The sequence below is a fragment of the Sarcophilus harrisii genome, chromosome 3 (assembly GCF_902635505.1).
Source record: "Sarcophilus harrisii chromosome 3, mSarHar1.11, whole genome shotgun sequence".
Classification (NCBI taxonomy): domain Eukaryota; kingdom Metazoa; phylum Chordata; class Mammalia; order Dasyuromorphia; family Dasyuridae; genus Sarcophilus; species Sarcophilus harrisii.
In genome coordinates, this window is record NC_045428.1 from 544512511 (window position 1) to 544531012 (window position 18502).

Consider the following 18502-nt stretch of genomic DNA (forward strand, 5'->3'; position numbering starts at 1 on the left):
TGGGGCGGCCACTGGACATGCTGCCCGCCGCGCGGCGGCTGCGGCTCGGGAACTGGCGGCGGCGGCGGCAGCGGCGGGGGAGGCGGTGCCCGCGGCGCCCGGGACTCTGTTACGAGAGAGACAAACTAAGTTCCTGAGCGCGCCCAGTGGGGCCAGCCCAGGCCGGCACCTGCAGCCCGCGGCATAGCGCGCGGCCTTCTCGGACCCTGGCCCTGGACCGCGCCCGGGAGCCGCGCGCTCGCCCCCCCTACTGCTGAGACGGGCTGCGGGAGGACCCCGCAGTACGGTTGGGCTTTGCGGGTTTCGCGGAGCAGAACCGGGAGCTCAACTGCGACCTGGTGCTTTGCCCCTGAACCACAACAATGCCATGATGTTTTGGAGACAGGAAGCCCCGAGCTGGTCCCCAATGAAGGACTTCCTGTGTTTAAAGTTGCTGGAATATCCGCCTGACCAACCCAGTTCAAATGCAAACACCCCGGAGCTGGGGCGGACGAGTGGTTAATTTGGACCAGCTGGCCTCTGTTGGATTAGGACTGGGGCTAAAATGAGAAGAATCGTTGGGAGCCTGAACTGAGGAAGCAGAGCCTTTTGTTATTAAAAGACTCTCCGTATAAATTAACTGCTTCTAACTCATCTGCACCTTCTTCTGGAAATGATCCAGTGTAGATACTGGATAGGACTTGTTATACTCAGATGGTTTTTGCTGACAAGAGTCCAAGTCATGCTTTAAAAAATAACCTGAAACAAAACCAGAAGCCATACAGGGAACCAGTGAAAATTCTGTTTGTTGATTTGAGTTATACCCTGCTTAAGCTGCCTGCAGTCATGAAGATGCAGGTCTGGACCTCTGATCTTTTTCAAACTTTACTGGAGCCCAAAGTGTTTTCCGAGCAGGCCTCCTGGGGCCTTTTTGGAGTGCAGATTCCTCTGCTGGCCTTTTGGGTTATAAACATTTGAAAAGGATTTTAATTTGTACAGAATGTACAAGGGGGTGTCAGGGAAAAATATTTATTAGGTCGATGGTTCATCCCGAATTGAAGAATGGGTAAGCCACTTAGCAGACCAGATTGTTTGAGGCAGAACCCCACTTGCTTGGGGAAAGGAGAGGAAGAGGATGGCTATATAGAGGACTGTTATGTCCCACAGAGATCCATATATGACACCATGAGGATAAATGAACAGATTGACCAGGGATCAAAACTTAATCAGACTTCAAAAAGCACCATGGAGAAGATAGAAGGAAGTACTATATCTAGCAATGGGACTTTAGGAGCAGCTTCTAATGTCTTTGAATCTCGGGTGCCTGAAAGCAAAAAGCTAGATGAGAGAATAATCTTTGATGCACTGAAGCTTAGCAGTGATGTGCAGAAGTCAGCACCGGTACCACCCAGGAGACGCCCAAATGCAGAACGAAAAGACAACATTAACAGGAGGTCATGGAAATCCTTTATGCCACCCAATTTCCCAGAATTTGCAGAGAGAATGGAAGCGTCTCTCAGTGAAGTTTCAGAAGCAGGTGCTTCCAACCCTTCCTTGCAGGAAAAAAAGGAGTCCAGATCCTTGCTAACTGAAAGTTCTGGGCACTTGGACCATAAGGATCCTAGGTCAGAGTCACTGACTTTGGAACATATATCCAAGTCTACTGGCATTCCAGAAGTTCAGGGCTTGAAAAACTTGAGTGTAGACTGCCACAACTTTACATTTCAACAGGACAAAGAATTCTCTCGTCAAGAATTTGAACCTCTAGAATTAGAGGCAGCCCCATCTGGTGATACAGATGTCACACGGGACCAGAGATATTCAAGTGCAACCTGGCCCAGAGCCATGAAAAGTTTGGTCAAGGGCAGCTTCAGTGACCACCAGCACCACCCAGGGGAAATAGCTCAGGCAGCTTGCACTGTAGAAATGCCACTACTGTCGCCCTGTATGAGTGAAGAACTTTTGGATTCAGAATTCAATATTCTTATCACCCCAAGCCTGAGAGAAAAGACAGAATCTGAACTGAAATTTGAAGAGGATGAAAGATGGATCCTGATGGAATCTGAGGAGTTGGAGGAAGAGAAGCTGTCTGAGAGAGAAAAAATTGTTCTTCCAGCAGATGGAAAAAGGAACTGTTGGGCAAAGATTTCTGAAGAAAGGGAACAGGAATTTTCTGCAGAAATAAGGAGTGTAGTAGGCTGTCCAACTGGTGTTCCAGGAATTGACCTTGCCAAACATCCTCCAAGTGGCCAAGTGGGTGACTCTGATGACATACAACCAGAAGACCATTTGGCATCTATTCCTCAAGATTTACACCTTAGTTACAGCTGTGTTCTCTCTGACAGGGATGTTCTCTGTGAAATAGAAGACATAGCTCCTCAACGTCAAGAAAGTTTCCTTCCTGATTCAGAATGTTTTGTTAATCCTGCTATCCCAGAGCAATTCTCTGACACAGATTCAGTGCAGATGTTTCTTGAACTTGAACAGCAGTGCTTATGTGAAGAAGCAGAAATTCCTCCATTTAATTTGGAGAATACAGCCTCTTCAGAAGGGCTGATTTCATCCCAAGAGAAAGACAGATCACTTTTAGACAGTGATTTTCTTGGGGATGCCTCAAGAACCAGACATCATGTAGCTCCTATATTGAATCATGGGTCTATTGAAGCCCTGAACTATCCTCAGGTGTCTGTTCCTATGGAACCTGGCACCCAGCCTGACACTAAGAGGGAAATTTCAACTCTTAGTCAAGGAGGGTGTAAAAAAGTGCCTTTTAGCCCAAGGGCTGCAACAGAACCTAAGCTAGTACCACAGACTGGTACGGCATTACTGGAAGAGGGGAATACTAAAGTACCTCAGATCTCTGACCAGAAGGATTCCTGTGAAGAAAAAAGACTCACTCCTGTTTTGTTATTGGATCAGCAAGATAGTCATTTGTCCCTAACAGATGCCAGAAAAATGGAAGACACTGAAGAGAATGGAGAAATATTGCTCAAGCCTGCTCTTTACTGTGAACAAATAGAGCAAGAATTTCTGCAAGATTCATGTTTACTGAAAGATGAGAATACTTTGGAAAGTAGGGAAATAGAGAAGAGCCTTCAAGGAAATGATCAGGTTCCCTCAAAAAAGGCAGACTCCTTAAAATTACCACTCAGGAAAAATGAACCAGTTGGGGATGAGAACCACATAGAGAAGGAGCAAATGTGTGAGACCAGGCATCTGGATGGTCAGAGCCAAGGACCCTCTCATGAGAATATTCTAGAGCAGGTTTTGGAGACACCAAAGGGATTGGATTCCCTAAGCCTGTTCCTGGAAATAGAAGGAGCAAGACTTGACAAAGAGAGTTTGGAGTTTACTAGTCACACCAAGCAAATGTGCAATGTGGCATCCGAAGGGGCAAACCTAATGGGAACAAGAAATTCAAGCTTATTGTTTCTTCCCAGTGGGGAGAGGGAAATTGTCAGAGATTCTCTTAAAGGAAATATTGATATACCAGTTATAGTGGACCGAGGAACGGTTGTAGTAGAAAATGTCCCTGTTACTGCAGTGGGCAGCATAGGAGAAGATGCCGCCACCAGTGCAGTATCTGTCTGTGTTACCAGTGAAGACTCTTCTACTGCTGCAGTGGGCATCACAGGGGGTGGGGCTTTCAGGGCTGTGATGTCCACCGAAGAAGATATTCCCCAAGTTATAGTGCCCATCATAGGGGAGGATGCCCCCATTGTTGCAGTGCCTCTCATGGAAGAGGAAGCTTCCAGTGTGGTTGCAATGCCCATCCCAGGGGCTGAGGCTCCTAATGCTGTAGCGTCCACTATAGAAGAAGCTATAGTGCTCATCACTAGGGAGGATGCCTCCCAAGATGCAGTGTCCATCAAAGGGGAAGAGGCCCCCAAAGCTACAGGGCTCCTCACAGGAGCCCTCGGTGATGGAGTGCCCATCATTGGAGAGGTTGTCTCCAATACTGCTGTGTCCACTGTGGAATCTGATGATTACAGAAATACTCTAGTGTCTATCACAGAAGAGACTACCCCCACAGAGTATGCTCCCTCTTATGCAGTGGCCACCATTGAAGAGGATGTTCCCACTACTCTCGTGTCCACCACAGGGAAAGATACTCCCAGTATTGTCGTGCCCATCACTGGGGAAGACATCCCTGATGCTGTAGTGCCTGTCCCATGGAAGGATTCCCCTGCTACTGCGGTGCCTCTCACTGGGGAGGATGCCCTCAGTACTGCAAGGTCCATCCCAGGGGAAGAAATTTCTCCCTGTGCTGCAATACCCATTATGGGGGAGGATGTATCTCTTATTTCAGTACCTTCCTTAGAGGAGGAGTTTTGTTCTGTGGTAGTATCTTCTGAGAATCCACCAGCTGAGATATCCATTCTGGAGCAATTGCCCTCTATTTTACCAGAAACTGCTATGGAAGAGGTTGTTCCCAGTGTTGTACAACCCATGGAGGCTCTGGCCAATCTAACACCTGGAATAGAGTTGCCTGATACCATGCTTTATACAGAAGGATCCCTGGATGTGTCCAACGAATTAGTTTACAGTGATGAGGTATTTGTCATGCTTTGTGACTCATTTTATATCCTTTTGGTTGGGAAGGGTAAGGAAAGGTTGATGGGTGGAGAAAGGAATTGGGAATTGATCATTATGTCTTGATGGTGTTTGATTAGAAGTGACAGGCCTCTTTGTCTTTTTTTTTTTTTTTTTTTTTGATATCCTAGTCTTCTTATTTTCTAGTCTTCATTTTGCAGCTAGCTGATGAAAGTAAAATCCACCATAGTTTAAAGAGATGGTAAATGTTGTAATTTATATCCCCACATTTAGACTTACTCAATCCAAGAAGAAAATGAAAGAAAATACTAAGTATTATTTAAGAATTTGGGAAAGATACTTAACAATAAATGTGAGATTTTGCTTCTGTAATAACAGCATTTTTTTTTTCAAAGTAAATTCAGAGTCAAAAGCTGTCAAGACTAGGGCCTTCCTCACTCCTCATGTTAAATGTAGTAACTTTGAAGTCCAAAGAGAGCAGGAGATTTGCCCAGATCACACAGAGTTTAGGACAGAACTTTGAATGGATTTGGAGCCAGAGGGACCTGTTTTTGAATGTTCTTTGCTATTTAGTCATTGGGTAACATTAAGCAGGTCACTTCCCATTTCTGGACCTAGGTGGTCTTATTTGTAATATTTGTAAAATTAAGAGATTGGACTATATCTTCTCTTAAATATGAGCCTGTCACTCCTGATCTTCTGATGTAATACAGAACCCTTCTGAGTGCTTGGATTTAGATGAAAAGTGAAATTATTTCAGATGAGAATATTAGGTATTGGAGAGAATTCAGAACTGTAAAAGCAGATGGGCTAACAGCCCTTGGATGCTTAAAATTCAAGTGAATATAGAGTTAAGCAGAAAATGTTCATAACTTATACAGATGTACATTTGTTCTTTGATACTTTAAAACTGCTGCTAATTTACTGTGATTCTAGGCAGATTAATCAATGCCTCTGTTCACATGGAAAATGTAGGGATTGAACTAGATGATCTTCAGGTCTCTTCCAGCTCTAACTATATTATAATGTTCACTGTTGTAAGTTAAGGTCTTTTCTGGGATCTAAACATTAGAGTACATGGGGAAATAATTAAAAGTCTTCCTAATCCCTGAACACTTAATGATTGCCTCTTTTTGTTAAGCAGGAGGTCACAGCCTATACAATTGAGGTTGGCTTCCTATCCCCTACTGGCTGTTTTGTGTTTGCTTATACACTCACTGTTCTTGAGAAGAAACCATCAGGAACTGGCCAGGAGATTACCCCCACTATGTAGCTTTACCACACCTGTATGTAAGACTGGTAATTGAGAGAGGAAGTATCTCTCCTACTTTGTTGTAGTGTCAATTAAAATGTAGGACAAGGGACATCTTTGACACCTTATCAGCCCACATCTTAGTTATTATTTAAAGGGGAAGGGGACATGAAAAAGAAAAGGAAAATTAATTGAAGTGAGCTAAAGAAATTTATATTCAGAATCCTATAACTGAAGGAGACCTTAGAGCAAGTCACTTCTCACAGGATCTGTTTCCCCCTGTGTGTAGTGAGGATAACTGAAGTAGATTATCTCTTAGGGGGACCTTTCAGTCTTCAGTCTCCCAAAGAGATTATGACTGATTTGGGAGGGTGGCAGCCTGCGTCCTAACTCTGCCCTGCCATAGTCTTACTGTGAAACCTTGGGCAAATCTGTTCTCTTGTAGTGCCTCAGTGTCCTCATTTGTGAAATGAGGGCTTGGACTAGATCTTTCAGTTCAAAAGCACTTAATGAGTGAGGGCTCACTATGTTTGAGGCACTGTAGTAAACATTGAGGGTTCCAAAGAAAGGCAAAAACAGTCCTTGCTCTTAACTCACAATCTGATGGGGAAGACAATATGCAAGACAAGATATAGTTAGGGTCAATTAGAGAAGATCTGAGAGGTAAAGCATGAGCATTCAAGGAGATATAGAAAAAGTTTTTACAGCTGAGACTTGAGGAAGCTGGGAAATGGGGGACAGGGAAGAAGAGTTCTCCAAGCAGAAGGACAGCCAGTGAAAATGCGTGGAGTCTGGAGAAGGAATGTTTTGTGGGAGGAACAGGAAGGAGGCCAGTGTCAGGGTTATTTGAGGAAGGGAGAGACATGAATCTATCAGTAGGCAGCAGGGAAGCAGCCAGTAGACAGGAAGAGACTGAAGATAAGGAAATGATAAAGGGGACAATCTGCTGAAGAAGATGCCCGTGCAGTTGGATCTGCTAAATGTGGATGTGTTGCTGTTTGATTTGGCAAAGAGAAGGACCTCCTAACCCCTCTTGTGAGTCAGAGGTGGAGGAGAAGACAGTGGAGTGAAGGAAGGCATTTAAGGGATGTGAGATGAAGAGGAAGGGAGAAGAGAGGGAATGGCCTTGATTTTTTTTTTTTTTTCAGTAAAATATGAGCCAGAGTTTTCAGCTGAGATGATGGGGAAATTTGGGGTGAGCTATGAACTGCTATAGTGAGTGGGATCATGAATCCATGAGGGTGGTAAGAATTGCCTTGTCTCAGTAAGGGTCCATTCAAAATTATGCAACATAATTTTTTTTTTTTTTTTTTTTTTACTCAATAGCTTTTTATTTACAAGTTATATGCATGGGTAATTTTACAGCATTGACAATTGCCAAACCTTTTGTTCCAATTTTTCCCCTTCTTCTTCCCACCCCCTCCCCTAGATGGGAGGATGACCAATAAATGTTAAATATGTTGAAGTATAAATTAAATACAAAATAAGTATACATGTCCAAACCGTTATTTTGCTATACAAAAAGAATTGGACTCTGAAATAGTGTATAATTAGCCTGTGAAGGAAATAAAAAATGCAGGTGGACAAAAATACGGGGACTGGAAATTCTATGTAATGGTTCTTAGTCATCTCCCAGAGTTCTTTCTGTGGCTGTAGCTGATTCAGTTCATTACTACTCCATTGGAACTAATTTGGTTTATCTCATTGCTGAAGATGGCCATGTCCATCAGAATTGATCATCATATAGTATTGTTGTTGAAGTATATAATGATCTACTCGTCCTGCTCATTTCACTCAGCATCAGTTTGTGTAAGTCTCTCCAGGCCTTTCTGAAATCATCCTGTTGGTCATTTCTTACAGAACAATAATATTCCATAATATTCATATACCACAATTTATTCAGCCATTCTTTAATTGAGGGGCATCTACTCAGTTTCCAGTTTCTGGCCACTACAAAGAGGGCTGCCACAAACATTCTTGCACATACAGGTCCCTTTCCTTTCTTTAAAGATCTCTTTGGGATATAAGTCCAGTAGTAACACTGCTGGATCAAAGGGGATGCACAGTTTGATAACTTTTTGAGCATTGTTCCAAAATTCTCTCTAGCATGCTTGGATGTATTCACAATTCCACCAACAATGTATTAGTGTCCCGCAACATATTTTTTGCTAAAATTTTTTTGCTAAAATAAATTTAATGTTTTGCCCTTTTTCTCCAGCTTCATTTCTTGAGTAGGAATGGAAGCAATTTAATCCTATGCTGGGCAAGATCTGCCCCAAAATAAGGAAGACTCAGTGTAAAGAAGACGATAGTGCAGAGTTGAACAGACTCCCTTGGGAGTCAAGATTGGGAAGAGAAGGAAAGAGTAGCCACGCCCCTTAAAGCTGATCATTATATAGATAAAGAAACTCAGATCCAGAAGGTGAAATGGCTTACTTGGAGGCACTCAAAATCTGCCTACTTACCTTATCATGCTCACTATAATTCCCCTCAAAACTATCTTGAAATCATGCTGTTGACCCATTGTTTGCCCCAAAGCCTATCTCAGTGCTTGTAGTTTCTCCATAAATTATTGTGATATCTAGACACTACAATTGAACTGAGATAAATAGAATCAAAATCACTTTACTAAGTAAAAGGTAATTTCACTTGTATTTTATGCAAGGTTCAAAGGTTAGTTTGTTTCTAAACACCAAGAATCTCATAGATGACTACTGTTACTGCTGCTCTGGAAATATCTCAGCTCAGTGAATATAATAGTCACAGACATAGGAGAGACATGGCATTCCTTTTTTTCCTTCAAATTTGTTGAGTTCTCTTTCTGAGATAAGCAATCTTTTAAGAGATTATATATGTTCAATCATGTAAAACATATCACTTTATTAATCACATGGGGAAAAGACCCAAAAGAGGGAAAAACACAAAAAATACAGAAAGTGAAAATAGCATGCTTTGATTTGCATTCAGGCACCATGCATTCTTTTTCTGGAAGTGAATAGCATTTTCTAGGCAAGGCTTGGAATGAGCAGAGACCAGGGTTCAGACAAGCATCTCCAAGACTGTCAAATTGTAACCAGGAGCTAATCACTCAATTCTGAGTGCAGGTTCTTGAAATGCAAAATGAGAATAATAATCCTAATATTAACTGGTTTGCTCTGAGGATCAATTGAAATGTCAAATGCTTTGTGAACTTTAGAAATGTCTACTACTCTTTGGTAACAGTGTGATGTTGACAGGGTGCCAGGATGAGCTGGAGAGGGTTTACTGATTTGGGCTTAAAGTCTCTGCTGCAACACTGACTAACTCTGGTTCTGGACAAGTTTTGACCTGTCTAAGCTTCTGATTCCACAATGTCCTCATTTTATTCCTCATAGAACAAGTGTTTTTATATATATATATATATATATATATATATATAAAATCATTGACACATGACCATAACTACTTGAGCAGAAATGGATTATCTCTTACTAACTCTGACCTCGGACAAGCCACTTACTTTTCTGGGCCTCAGTTTCTTCCTCTAAAAAAAAAAAGGAGGTTAGGGCAACTGGGGGGACTGCGGAATGGGGCACATGCTCTTTGGCCTCAAATCTTGACAGTTAGTAATGTAATATAAAGTAATGGCCCTGGGCTAGTCAGTTAACCCCAGTTGCCTTGCTAAAAAATAAAGGGACCTGCACAAAATGATTCCCAACCTCTTCTACTTCTGAAATTGTAGGAAGGAAAAACAGTGCTAGTTAACTGACATAAGTCAGTATCTTCTAGGCCTCAATTTCTTCCTAAAGAGGGTTGATTTGTAATAATATTTAATAATAACAATTACTTTTATTATGGCTCAAACAAAATAGGGAGAATGCTTTTTCAATAATAATAATGACAACTGATTTTTATATAATGCTTAAAGCTTTCTATCTGCAGAGATCATAAAGGTGATTCCTGAGATAAAGGCAGGGCTTAGGAAAAGTAAAAAGAGAAAGAATAAGAGGTAAAGGGAGGGAAGAGGGGAAAGTACAATATTGCCCTTGCTTCTTTAAAGTGGGGCTCCCTTGAATGAATAGTCTTTGGAGGACTTACATTTATGTCCTTCATCAAAGGAGTTAAAAGGTAGAGTATGATCAAAAGCTACAGCCTGTCTGTGGCTGGAACAAATCAGGACACAATATTAAAAGTATTTCCTGAAACAAAACACAATGAGTTTACCCAGTTAGTTCATCTTCTGAAAAGAGTATAATAAAATAGTGTGAACTGTGCTTAGGAAGCCAAGTTTTTGTTTTCTTTTTTCAGATAAGACCCAGTTACACTTTCTTAATTGACTGGGATTTATCTCCTTTATAAATTTGTTTCTCACATTTCAAAAGGTTATCTCAGAAGCAGCTGAGCTAAATTGTCCCTTTTTTCATACGTGATTAGTATATAAAAAATTAGTATATTCTCGGGATGAATTGTGTAAGATCATGTAGGAAGTCTTCTATAGCTAATGTAGAAGGAAATTTTTCTGAATACCTAAGTGGTCAGTTTGAAGTGTCTTGAATGTAAAGGAGTTGCTATTGGAGATTTGAATTGACTAGTTACCTGCCTTGGGGATGCTCAGTGCCTGGGCCTACCCTCACTTTTTCAGCTCTTTCTTTCCTTGCCTCACTGGCTCCTCATTAGAAAAAGGTCAGAAAAAGAGAGGGAATATACTTGTTAAAGGTCAAGTTGCCCCTAAATTAAGCAGTGAAGGGTCTCTTTATAGCAAAAGTTGATTCACCATGGTATCATGATGTGGATTTGGTTTAGCAGCCCTGGATCCTTCTGTTTATTCATTTGGTTACTAACTCCAACAGGAATTCCATATTAGCAGTGACCAAAAAAAAAAAAAGTTACAATATTTCTACCCCAGGTTACTATTGTGGTGTCTGAATAATAGTGTACTGACTTTGCACCAATGTACTGCATTCTGTTGCCCTAGCAAATGCCTTTAGAGTATGGGTTAGTCCCACTCCACTGACATATCAAACAAGATACTGCTTACCTGAGGGAGGATTTCTATGAATTTTGGAAACATTGTTCTTCTTAGGCAGCTAGTTGATTTCTATTAATTTGGGTGTTTTCTGAATTCATTCTCTCACTTTTAATGTGCTAGACTCGGTTTGTTTGGAATAAATGATTAGTATATATTTCCAGATGCTTTCATATGCCTTTAAAAAGGTGATGTGATTACTAGTTTTCTCCATTGACTCCTTCACCAAGAAAATACTGAAATTCCTTCTATAACGATTCTCCAGAAATTTAATCAACTTGTCTTATTGTTGACATTATGAGAGAATTATTACAGCTATTAATAAGATCACAGAATTAAAACTAAAAGGAGATCTTAAAAATACTTTTTATTCCCTATGTCTTTGGCTTTAGAAATTTAGTAGTGTGGAACCTCTTGCAATAAGGGCTGAACCAGAACTGGTTATCAGTAACTTCTTTGGATGAATTGTGTCTAAGGGCTCTAAATTTCTGTCTGCTTGAAGAAGATCAATTTAAGCTGTATCTGTACGCACACATATACATAATAGGCTGCCTTAAGAATTAGTAATCTCTCGTTAGTAGAGCAAAGGCTGGTGGACTACTTATTGGAGAAAATGTTCCTATACCTGTATAGATTGTGTTAGATAGTTTCTGAGATTTACCAAAACACTTTCTTCACAATTACAGATGGGTAATAGGTTCAGTGAAGGTCATGCATACAAATGAGTTGTATATATAGTTACCAATTTGGTTAGCTAAAACAATATTCAGAGCTTTTCAGCCATCATAGAACTAATATGTAAAGCCAAAATTTGGGTCTAGGTTCTTGAAAAAGCATGGGACTTAAGAGTCTTTTCACTAGACTTTGAATTTCCCATGTAAATGAGCTGCCTTTTTCTTGTTTTCTACCTTTTCTACCATCATCATTACATTCTGAATCTTCTGAAAAAGATTCATTTTGGCTGCATATTATTGTAGATCCCAACCCTTTTCACCTAATCCATTTGTCTTTTTGGATTTGGTTTTGCCTAGATGTTTCAGAAAGAGCAGGTAGATCCCCTTCAGATGAAGCTGCAACAGGTGAATGGACTTGGCCAGGGATTGATCCAGAGTGCAGGAAAAAACTGTGATGTGCAAGGCTTAGAACATGACATGGAAGAAATCAATACCCGATGGAATACACTGAATAAAAAGGTGAGTGATTAAGGGCAAAGGGGCGGGGGAAGCTTTTCTGTGGCTTGTGAAAAAGAGTACCTTCTAGAGAAATAGGGCTGGAAAATGAATGCCTGAATCCAGACCAAGTCTGACTGTAGAAAGCCAGGCTACTAACATGGATAGCTTGTGAGGGAGGAGAGGCAGGAATATGTTACAGTTGAAACCAAGATCTTGTCTTTCCATTAACTTGGCTTATGTACATAAAATCCAGGTAGCACAAAGAATAGCACAACTACAGGAGGCCCTGTTGCATTGTGGGAAGTTCCAGGATGCCTTGGAGCCATTGCTCAGTTGGTTGGCAGACACAGAGGACCTTATAGCCAATCAGAAGCCTCCATCTGCTGAGTATAAAGTAGTGAAAGCCCAGATCCAAGAACAGAAGGTAAGTGAAAATGTTGGGGAGGTGAACTATGACACTGCTAGGGAGTGGAAGGCCATATAGTTGTGTATAATTTGGGAGCATAGCCGGTAGCTTTGAATAAATTCATAATTCATTTGTGGTATATGGAGAAGAAAACAGGAGCTGTGTTTTCATGAATGTCTTTGAATCTCTGGGGCTGGCATTCAGCAGTGAAAATGACTTCACCCAATTCTGTATTGCACTAGAAACCTACGTCATACTCATACACATTATTTCAGTATTGGAACCTATAGTATTAGGTTTAGAAGAGGAAAAAATAAAGACAAGTGTCTGGGTGTGTTGGATAGACCACTCACAGTTGTGGTATAATTAACTTTATGTGTCTAAATTTATCTTAGTAGCCATGCTAAATCTTTACATGATAAAAGTTTCTGCTCATCCAACTCTAAATACTTTTCATAAATGTAGAATGGATCATTGAAAGAAATATGAAAAATTTATTCAGTCCTAGAATTATCCCTTGCTTGGAAATGGACAGCTGCGGTCTCTTCCTGGGAGTTGGGGAAGTTTTAAATTCTGGATCTGCCAAGCTACCTCTGTGACCTTACTGTGCTTCAAGTTACCTAGCTTTAAAAGAGATCAGACAAGATCGTATTTTCCAAACTTTGTTCTGCAGAAACCTGGTATTCTGTATAATATGAATTGTTGTTACATGACAATTTCAATTGCAGTATTAGTAGTTTTTCCTCTAAAATATTAAATGTGATATAACAAAAACAATGATTAATTATGCATTTTTTAGATATGTGAATAGGCTTACATTACCAACCACTTGTTGGACCTTTCCACCTGAATGTCCCATCAGTATCTCAAGCTCATTATGTACAGAAGCTCATCCTTCTTCCTCTCTCGTGACCTTAACCCATCTCTCCTCAAAACTTAACTCTTTCTCTTAAGGGTACCATTCTAGTCACAAATAGAAGAGTCATCCATGACTCTTTACCTCATTTCTTCAGTTCCTTCTCAAGGATTACAGTTTTGTCTGTACAGCAGTTCTTTTCACCTCCACCCCTTCTCTCTGTTCATGGCCACCACCCCAGTTCAGACCCTCATCACCTCATTTCTTAACTCTTTTAGTAGTTTCCTGATTGTTTTCCATGTCTTTATCCTTTACTCTCTCCAGATTGTTTCCCACAAAGCTGCCAAAATCGTTTTCCTAAAAAATGGATTCAAAGGTTTCACTCCTCCTAAAAAATTTCAGTGGCTTTCTATTACCTCGGACGTAAAATATAAACTTCTTAATTGCTATTTAAAGCCTATCACAATCTGTCGTAGTTTTTCCTTCCACATTTATTTCACATTGCTCACTTTCATACATTCAGCCTTCTAGCCAACTAGCCTATTCATAGTTTCCTAATCTCAGCATTTCATTTCTTACCTCCTGCTCTTTATAGAGTTGTCCCCATATCTAAAATGCACTCCTTCCTTTCTAAACTTTGCTTCTTAAAATCCTTTGCTTCCTTCTCAAGTGCCCAAAACCTTTTCTAGTTTCTTTAATTATTTTTATTTTTTTCTGTCTTAAATTGTCCATGTTTACTTAATCCCCCATAGTAAATGTTATTGAACACAGGAGGGATTGCTTTTTTTTTTTTTTCTTTGTTTCTTGGTATCCATAGCATCTAGCACAATGCTTTGCACACACATTAGGTGTTTAATAAATGTTTATTGAATTTAATTAGAATCAAGTGTTCCATGGCTAAATTAATTGGAATAATACAGGAATATCTTGGAAAGATATTGTAGGTTTGGTTCCAGACTACTGTAATAAAGCAAGTCACATACATTCTTTGCTTTTCTAGTGCATATAAAAGTTATGTTTACACTATATTGTAATTTATCAGGTGTGCAGTAATATTATGTCTAAAAAAGTTGTACGTAACTTAATTTGAAAATACTTTATTGCTAAACATCACCTGAGCCTTCAAGTCATAATCCTTTTGCTAATGGAAAGTCTTGCCTCGGCATTGATGATTGCTGACTGATCCAGAGCAGTGGTTGCTGAAGGTTGGGGTGACTGTGTCATTTTCTTAAAATAAGACAATAATGACCCAATTGACTTCCCTTCATGAAAGATTTCTTTGTAGTATGCAATAATGTTTCATTGCATTTTACCCACAGAACTTCTTTTGAAATTATAGTCAATCATCGCAAACCCCTGCATCTGCTTTCTAAAGTAAATTTATATAATATTCTTCAATATTGTTGTGTCTTAACGAATAGGAAGGAGGCAAAGGAGAAGAAGGGAGACCGGGAAACAACTAGTCAGTGGTGCAGTCACAACACACACAACATTAATATCTGAATGGTTCATGGCATCTCAAAACACTTAAAATCGTAACATCAAAAATCACTTGATCACAGATCATCATAACAGATGTAATAATAATGAAAAGGTTTGAAATATTGTGAAAATTAATGAAATGTGACACAGTTATGATGAAAGCTCATGCTGTTAGAAAAATGGAACTGATAGACGGCTTAATGTAGATTGCCAATAGACCTTCAGTTTGTTGTTGGTTTTCTAATCAACATCTGAAATTTAATAAAGCAAAGCACAATAAAATATGGTATGCCTGTATTGACTACATTAGGTAATTTCTATCTTGGCTCTAGTATTCTGTGATTTAGCATGTCCCATTATCTTTGAGTTTCTAAGATTAGAAATCTTTCTAGTATCAGCTTGCTCCATTGGAATCTCACTTGAGCTTAGAGAAGTTGGTGTTTTTCAGACTGAGAGGGATACCTTCCCTGACAGCCCTGTGACTTTTTTTTTTTTCGTGGGGGGGAAAAATGTATTAACAGCTGCTCCAACGGCTACTGGATGATCGAAAAGCCACTGTGGACATGCTTCAGGCAGAAGGGGAAAGAATTGCACAGTCTGCTGAACTGACTGATAGAGAAAAGATCATGAGCCAGCTGGAAAGTCTGGAAAGGAGATGGACTGAACTATTAAACAGGGCAGCAGCAAGGTAAGTCAGAAAGGGCAGAGGAATGGGAACAGGGAAGAGCAAGGTACTAGTTTTTCTTCTTGGATCTAACATTAGGTAGTTTTATGTTTCAATAAAGATCAGTAATCCTCTTTTGTTCTTGTATTATCCCCATAGCACAGCCAATGTTGAAAATCCAATATATGATATAGAAATTGTGTCAAGGATGCTATTGATGATCATCAGTAAGAAGCAGTTTTAAATATTCTAATGAATGAGAATTGATGTGTAATGGGCTCCAACTAATCCCATTTATGTTTAGGTGTGGTGGAAACAATCTATTTAATTTCTAAGTCGGGAACACTATTGTAAATAGGGTTATCCTGTTACATTTGCTGTATCAAGTGATGGGAGGGTATTAAAAGAATCTGGCCAAAATATTTCCTCCTGCCCGCCAAGTTTTTGAAATACCCTTTTCCCTTTATTTTTAAAAGAATAATTCTTTTGAAATGATTAGCTGAAATATCCTGAAAATGTTTCTTCTTTTGTACATTTACTGGTTTGGGCTAGAATTATTTCAGTAAGTAGAAGCAGCCAGTCTGTGGCCCTGAGGAGGAGGAGGCAGGAGCTACATGATGAACTCTTTGGCATCTCCTTTAGCAAATGGTCTTTATTAGCAAATGGAAGCAGTTCTTTCTGTGTACATAAATTGTGTTTATTGGAAGTGGGTAATTTGTTGTCTGGGCAGTTAGGTGGCCCAGTGGATAGCTGGGATTTGCTGAGCCTGAAATCAGGGAGACCTGAGTTCAAATGTACTTTCATACACTCATTGGTTGTGTGACTTTTGCCTCAGCTGTAAAATGAACTGCAGGAGATGGCAAATTACTCCACTATCTTTGTTTAAAAAAACCCAAATGGGGTCAGCTAGATGGTACAGTGAATAGAGACCCTGACATCAGGAGGACCTGAGTTCAAATCCAGCCTTAATACTTAATACTTCCTAGCTGTGTGACCCTGGGCAAGTCACTTAATTCCAATTGCCTCAGCAAAAAAAAAGAAAGAAGGAAAGAAAACCCCAAATGGTATCATAAAGAGCTAATATGCAATGATAATGTATTTATCATATATTTGATTGGGCCTGACTTTAGCCCTGCTCTTTGCCCCAAGTATGTTGGATGAAGTGAATATATTTTCAGAGAAATAGAAAATCAGGGTTAATCAGAATAGATAGTCATCTAGTCATAAGCACTGTGGCTATTCTATATCATTTAATCATAACATTAAGAATGTGCCATGATATTATTATGCAAAAATTTGTTAAGAAACAGTACCAGAGGGGCAACTAAATGGCACAGTGGATAGAGCACTGACCCTGGAGTTCAGTAGAACCTGTGTGTTCAAATCTGGCCTCAAATACTTTTTTCCCCCTTGTAAATTTATTTGTTTTTAATACATATTATTTTATGAATCATGTTGGGAGAGAAAAATCAGAGCAAAAGGGAAAAACCATGGGAGAGATTTAAAAAACAAAAGAAAACAACACCCCCCCCCCAAAAAAAAAAAAAAAAAAAAAGAAGTGAACATAGCATGTGTTGATTTACATTCACTCTCCATAGTTTTTTTTTTTTTTTTGGATGCAATTGGCATTTTCGGTCCAAAGTCTATTGGGTTATTTTGGATCACTGAACCACTGAGAAGAACTAGGTCTTTCACAGATGATTATCACACATTCTTACTGTTACTGTGTACAATGTATTCCTGGTTCTGCTTGTTTCACTCAGCATCAGTTCATGTAAATCTTTCCAGGCCTTTTTATAATCAGCTTATTTATCATTTTTTATAGAACAATAATATTCCATTACCTTCATATACCACAACTTGTTCAGCCATTCCCCTACTGATGAGCATCTACTCATTTTCTGATTCTTTACTTCCACGAAAAGAGCTGCTGCAGACATTTTGCACAAGTAGATCCTTTTCCCTCCTTTAAGATTACCTTGGCATACAGACCAATGGCACAGTTTCATAGCCCTTTGGGCATATTTCCAGATTGCTGTCCAGAATGGTTGGATCATTTCATAATTCCACGAACAATGCATTAGTGTTCCCACTAATCCCGTCCAACTTATCTTTTCCTATCATCTTAGTCGATCTGAGATGGCCTCAGACACTTAACATTTACTAGTGATTCTGGGCAAGTCACTTACCCCCTACTTCCTTCCCCTGTCCTCCCACCCTCCACACACATATACACACACATACAAAAAGCCACCAGAATGATGTGGTAGAAAGAGCACTACCTTAGGAGTCAGCAAACTGAGGTTCTTATTCCTGATGTCTAGGCCTCAGTATCCTTTTCTGTAGAATGAGGGACTTGGATGCATTACAGGCTTTCTTCCAGCTCTAATATTTTGTGATTCCAGAAAAAAAGACAAAACAGCGGTATTAATGACAGGTGGGATGCCAGCAAGAACTGTGATGTGATTTCAGAAATTTGAAGTCCGGATTGTTTTGCTTCAGTTACAAAGAAATACTGTAATCACATTTTGTTGGCATTGTCAGAGAGTAAGCTGACCCTAAATACATGAACTTTCCAGATTAATGAAACTGAAATCAAAACATTGTTCATTTTCACTTTTGTTCACTGTTAATTAATTGAAATCTTTACAGTGTGTCATCCATTCATACCTTTTTATTTAGATGGGCCTAGTTTAACCTATTCTTGATGACTTGTTCACTGTTATTATTGTTAATCATTTATATAGGGGTAATAGAATCAGAGAGCATAAGGCACAAGTCCCACCTCAGCCAACTTAGGTGACCCTTGCTAAGTCCCAGGCATGTATGATGTTTAGGTAAGTCTCCTAGCCTTAGAACTAGAAGGTAGCTGACAGATGAGAAAACCGAGGCTCCCAGATACCAGCGGATTTGTAATTGTCTGAAGACAGGAGTCCAGTCAAGTTTTCTGAGTCCAAGTCCAGTACTCTCACCAATTCTGTTGCCCATGTACATAGATAGGAGTTCCCTACCATAGTAGTGCTTGAAGGTACACAAAGCACTTTGCTCCCAAACAATCTACTGGGGAAGAGGGTTACCACCCCCCCCCCCATTTTGAAGATGAGGGAACTGAGGCCCAAAAGAGAATCCCCC

The 18502-nt window shown here is 39.9% G+C and overlaps 1 protein-coding gene across 29 annotated transcripts in view; it reads left to right on the forward strand.

Annotated features, from left to right (window-relative positions):
- MACF1 (microtubule actin crosslinking factor 1) overlaps nt 1-18502 on the forward strand; it is a 398054-nt gene that overhangs the window by 315723 nt on the left and 63829 nt on the right. For all 29 annotated transcript variants that reach the window (XM_031962224.1, XM_031962206.1, XM_031962223.1 and 26 more), the window contains 3 exons: nt 11822-11983; nt 12216-12386; nt 15228-15394. In XM_031962224.1, the coding sequence (XP_031818084.1) occupies nt 11822-11983; nt 12216-12386; nt 15228-15394 (500 nt within the window). The remainder of the gene's footprint in view (nt 1-11821; nt 11984-12215; nt 12387-15227; nt 15395-18502) is intronic.